Source organism: Teleopsis dalmanni, chromosome 1, assembly GCF_002237135.1.
Source record: "Teleopsis dalmanni isolate 2A chromosome 1, ASM223713v2, whole genome shotgun sequence".
In the NCBI taxonomy this organism is placed as follows: domain Eukaryota; kingdom Metazoa; phylum Arthropoda; class Insecta; order Diptera; family Diopsidae; genus Teleopsis; species Teleopsis dalmanni.
In genome coordinates, this window is record NC_051846.1 from 199,556,678 (window position 1) to 199,562,661 (window position 5,984).

Here is a 5,984-nt window from a genome sequence, read left to right on the forward strand (position 1 = left end):
AGTTGCTATGTTTTTTTATTTGGTTCCATGCATGTGGGCTAGTTGGTAGTGGTGGTTGCGTGTGTTGGTTTATAGTTTTTGTGTAATTGTGTTGGCTTTTGCACGCAATTAGTTTATAACACAGTTAATTGCTGCTGACTCATTGATGGGATGGTAATGTGCTTGAGGCTTCAGCGATGCTGATAAAATTACCATTTAAAATGGTTTTTTTGGCTCGTATGTGTGCCGCTGCGTTTGAATCTGTTTAATAGAGTTGTCAACAACAAAAACACTTGTACGCATATCCGCAATTACAAAAGTTTAATGTGATTATGAATATATTGACATACTTAAGTGGAGCTCTTGAAATTAATGCAAAATGAGTTTCAATAAAATTATTTCCACAAATTGAAAATTTGTGTATGTATAAAATAAGGTATTTAATAGAGAGGTTTCGAAAAGTAGTGAACTACAACAACAAAAGTTTTTTCTATTTTATTTTCATTCGTATAGTTTCATAAATTTCGTATAATTCATGTAATTAATTCATATACTTCTAATATATAGTCATATATAGTAATTTATATAGTTCATACAGTTGTTTAGAGTATTGCCAAACACTCATCAGTGGTCTTGGAAATTACTTCTTATATTTAATTATTTGTAAATAATTTTTTTTCCTTTATTTCTTGCAGAATTAAAAAAAAAATACAACGAGTTTTTATTATTGTATTATTATGTTGGCTAGTTAAGTCAGTGCACTTAAGCACTTTTACTCTCTATTAACTACGCGGTTTCTTCATAACCCCTCTCTATGTCTTGACTGGATTATTGTTTATCACTTCATCAGACTAAACAATAATTGACCACAAATCGTCGCACCTCCCTGAGGAGCCTATAACCATTCTGAGATTCGATAACGCGGTGTTAGTAATCCTGTCAGTTTTTGTAAATTATTTTAGAACACTATCCTTCATGTATTTTATGATCGGATCAATCTTGATGTCCTTGAGGATGTCATTCGTCCTAATGTACCATGGTACCTTAAAAAGTCTTCTCAGAGTCTGGCTTTACCCAATTTCTAGCTGGCGAATAGTATTGTTTGAGGTCTTACTGAAAACTACACATCCATATAGAAGTAACGGGCAAATTATTTGATTATATAACAGCTTCCTGTTCTTACCATTGAGATTTTTATTTTTGAATAGCGGTTGGAGGTGATGAAGAATTTTGGCACAGCTAATTCTTCTCAGTTCAACACGTTTAAGCCATGTGAATCGTTTGTCTACCGTGATGCCCAGATATTTAATGCTATCCTTCCAGTTTATTACCAAATCTCTCACTCTTACTCTCGACAGGTTCTGTCTCCACTTAAGCGTAATAAACAGAGTCTTGGTTTTTTTATTATTAATTTTTATTTTCCATTTCTGGAAATACTCCAGAATGAAGTTTATATGCTCTTAAAGTGTGTTGGTTATGTTGAGAGCACATTTATCCGAGTATAGCATACACGTTTCGTCAGCATATAACATCAGAGTTGAGGGACCTTACGTTAGAATATCAGACGTATAAATGTTGTAGAGAGTAGGGAAAAGTGGCGATCCTTGAAAAACCCCTGCTATAGTTCGAACTGACGAGAGAGTGCTGTTGATTTTCGTGCAAAAGGACCTCCCACGTAGGAAGCTGCCGATGATCTTAGTTAGCCTGCCTGGAACACCTAGATGACACATTTTTACTATCAGACCATCATGACAAACCTCTCTATTAAATATTACAGTTTCTATTAAAAAAACTGCTGTTATATTGACGTTAAAGTCAAATTTCAAATAGGAAATCAAATTATGTGCTTTTTGAACTCTTATGACTATTAAAAAAGAAACTAGTAATGTAAATGCAATATTAAATGGTCATATAGATAGACATAAAATGATCAAGAATAGTTAAATGGAAAATAACATAGTTTTACAAATTGAAATAGAGACCTTTCTATTTTGAAGTTTCAATATTATATATAATTTCTAATTTCAATTAATTATATTCAGTTTTAATTTAATAAATTATTATTAACTGAAACATACTTCTGATTAAAACAAATTCTTATCACACAATATTGTCCTTGGGTATAAAGAAAGTCATATAAATATCATCCACAGAATATCTAGAAATTTAAAATCAATAGGCACGATGCCTTATCAGCACAGAACTGAGCAGCACAGAATTTGGCCATTACTAGACGAATTCTTGTTCTTTATTTTAAAATCATAGACTAAACAGGCATCACATTCATATTTGTGATGGAAGCATAATCATAATTATTAACTACTATATGAATATATATATTTTAAAAGTTCAATGAAGTTGAAAAACATCCGATAGATATTCGTTATTTTAAGAAATTTACCTATCTTTAAAAACTAGATTGAAAATTAAAGTTATTAGAAAATTTATAAAATAAAAATGTATTCTAGACAATATTACAAAGTTTCTTAAACTCAGTAGAATGTTAGATTATGTCAAATATATTTTTTTTAATATTTCAAAAATCATTTAAGTCAATTACAAATATCCTCAAACTAACTGTCGCATATAATAGTGGTAAATTGTAAGCTTCTTAATCGAATTTTAACACAAATGAATTATTTAGATTATAATAAATCTAACAAAAGTTTATTAATTGATTTCGTGGATGGTAAAAAGTACAAATGCTTGAAAAAAATTAAGAGTGGGGGCTTTGGGGAAGTCTTCTTAGCAATTAACAACCAAACTAATGAGCCAGTAGCGATTAAAATAGAAAATGGTGAAAGTCGCCACTTAATGCTCGAAAATGAATTTAACCTTTATAGTAAATTGAGTGGTGGCGTTGGATTTCCAAACATTCTCTATTTCGGTAAGGAAAAAACTTATAATGTCTTAGTAATGGACTTGTTGGGACCCTCACTGGAAGAGTTGTTTAATTTTTGTGAAAGAAAATTTTCTTTGAAAACCATACTTATGATTGGCGTTCAATTAATTGATCGAATCAAATTCGTACATTCCAAAAATTATATACACCAGGACATCAAGTCGGATAATATATTAATTGGACGTGATGACAAATCTACATTAATATACTTAGTAGATTTCGGATTATGCCAACAATACCGCAATCCTAAAACTGGTAAACATATTCAATGCAACCTGCGTGATAACTTTTGTGGTACTTGGAGTTTCGCCTCCATAAACGCATTAAGAAGTAGAACTCAATCAAGGCGTGATGATTTGGAGGCGCTTGGATATTTACTTATATATTTCCACAGAGGCAATTTACCTTGGGACGGTCTCAGTGGTGAAACGGACTCTCAAAAATTTGAAAAAATTGCTGAAATAAAAATATCAACGAATGTAGAAGATTTATGTAGTGGACTCCCTGATGATTTCATGATGTATATGCTGTACTGTCGATCACTTAAGTTTGAAAACGATCCGGACTACGATTTTTTGAAAAAGTTGTTTAATCGTACATTTATGTCGTATGATTTTAAAATGGATTTGTTATTCGATTGGACTCCGGATAAAAAACATTTATCTATATGTGAAGTTAACAAATGTAGTTGCAAGCATAACGCTCTTAAAGGTAGAAATGGTAAGGCTATAAAGGATATCAATGATGGTGGTAAGAAACGAAAAATTGACGAAACTAAGAAGACTAATGATGAAAATAAAGTAAAGAAGAAGCGTAAAAAATAAAGTTAAGAACACATAACGAAATGAAAATAATAAATATTTGGAAATAGTTTTAAATTTTAGAAGTATAATATTAAGGTTTATGTATACAGTAAAGAAATTATTTTATTCAAAAATAATTAAATTTAGAGTTTTTTTTGTAGTTAACTATAATTAATCCTAATTTATTAAAATTTTGGGAATACATTTTTTAATTGACCAGGCAACTGTTCCAAATTAAATTAATAAATGCAAAAACTCAAAAGGTTTTTCTAAAAAACGTTCAACGTGGCAAAAAATGACATCTGGGAATTCACAAGACACCATTAATACCGAAAAAGATTATCAATAGGCGCGTGACCACTTTATATTACATCAAAGATTATGATGCGACGTTGACTGTGATGACAAGTGGTTTATGCCTAAGCAAATAAAAGGAAAATCTATAAATTTCTTCATGTAAAATATAGGTTATATTATGAAAAATGTGAATAGAATATGACGACGGACTGGCTATGAAAGAGAATGACCAATAACCCAAAGTTCAATTTATTTCCTTGCGGCAAAAGAAACTTAATATCCATATTTGGGGCATACATACATACAAGAAAAATAAAATTTCCAGATGCGTGGCTGAACGTTGGTGAATATAGGGTTCAATTAATACCCCATTATGTCTGACAGAAATTTTGAATATCTTTTGTTAAGATAAAAACGTGATAACAAAAATGAATAAGACTAATTAATTATAGAGTATAAGCTTTTATATAAATATAAATAGCTTTATTTAAGAGTAAATTATAACAGAGTGGTTTTAGATCGTACTTAAGTTAGCTTGTAAGTTTGTAAATTGTAATTAAATCTGAACTCTAATGCGTGTACAGTACGTTTATCATGATAATAAGTTTATTTAATTTTAGAAAAAGTAAACTTTTAGCTTTCACAGTATTTTTTTCAATTCTAGTGTAAAAATACGTTGAATAATAGCATATAAACAAACTACAAAGACAGTAATAGTTTATATTAAACGCATTAATGCAAACTAAAAATTACTTTTAGTTGAAAGTTAGCCATTTAAATGATATTAAAGATTTAAAGTATTTTTAAATACGTTTTTAAAATTCCAAATAATTAAAAATTAGTTAATAAATTCATAGTTCATAATATCATCATAATATCTTAAATTCATAATATTCGCATATAGTCACTATTGCATCCCTCTTGTGTAAGTTTCTGAACTGTCAATGGCAGTATAACGTTAGTAATGAAAATAAACTTAAGTTTAATATTAAGCTCAATATATTTTGAATATTCGATTAATTTAGCAATATAGATTGTTAGAAAGTAAATTTATTAGAAGCGAACATAAACATTACTTATTTTTAATGGTCAAATGTATATATATATATATGTAAGTACCATCTTTAATTATACTAATATAGTAACGATGTGTTCTTTCTAAAATATTATACCTAGTATAACATTCAACGGATTCTTGATTTATCAATCTGATTTTGGTATAACCATATCAGGTACATATTAATAGAATGAATAATAAAAGTCAACTACACACCACTCAGTGTGAATTTTATAGTATACATAAGTAGCATTATAACAAAATTTGTTGATTTTACTTTTTCAGCATAGTTTTCATATAATTTTATATTAAATTATTACACCTAAGTTACACTACAGAATATACTTATTGTTTACTAAAAACGATTATAATGAGAATTATAATTGAGTTTTTTTCTACTTTAATATAATACCTTGTAATGAACTTCATAAAAGTGCAGTTTAGATTCTTAAAAAAGTTTTTTGTCAATAATAAAACATACTAATTTCCGAATTAAGTTGTTGATAAAATGCTTGAGTATAAAATTTTAGAAAAAGGAATATTTACAATATACTTATATACTTACAAGTTAGATGTGAATTTCTTGTGTAACATAGGTGTTTTTTTAAATAAAAGTAAAGTCAGCTAATACGCTTAAAAAATAGGTCTGAGTAAGATTTCTCACATAGTCAACAAATGTTTACTAGGTGTAAGTACTGTTAATTTACACCTTTATTTAGTGTAAATATCACTTAGACTTTACTTAGTATGAACTTCACTTAGTGCAAATTTTATTTGGTGCAAAATTTACTTGGTGTGAACGTTACTTAGTGTGTACTCTAGTAAGAGTAAATTACATTTAGTGTAAAATTCATTTAGTGTAAACTTCACTTAATGGGAACATAGCTTAGTGTGAACTTAACTTAGTGTAAACTTCATTTAGTGTGAACTTAACTAAGTGTAAACT

The 5,984-nt window shown here is 28.7% G+C and overlaps 1 protein-coding gene across 1 annotated transcript; it reads left to right on the plus strand.

Moving 5' to 3' along the window:
• Positions 1 to 2,634: 2,634 nt before the first annotated feature.
• LOC119667046 (casein kinase I-like) lies at positions 2,635 to 3,705 on the plus strand. Its single transcript, XM_038076328.1, has one exon. It carries the CDS (start codon positions 2,794 to 2,796, stop codon positions 3,703 to 3,705), a length of 912 nt encoding a protein of 303 aa, XP_037932256.1. The 5' UTR covers positions 2,635 to 2,793.
• Positions 3,706 to 5,984: the final 2,279 nt, after the last annotated feature.

Excerpts from the sequence above, each read along its gene's own strand:
- LOC119667046 (XM_038076328.1), top strand. The coding sequence starts at position 2,794 with ATGCTCGAAAATGAATTTAACCTTTATAGTAAATTGAGTGGTGGCGTT.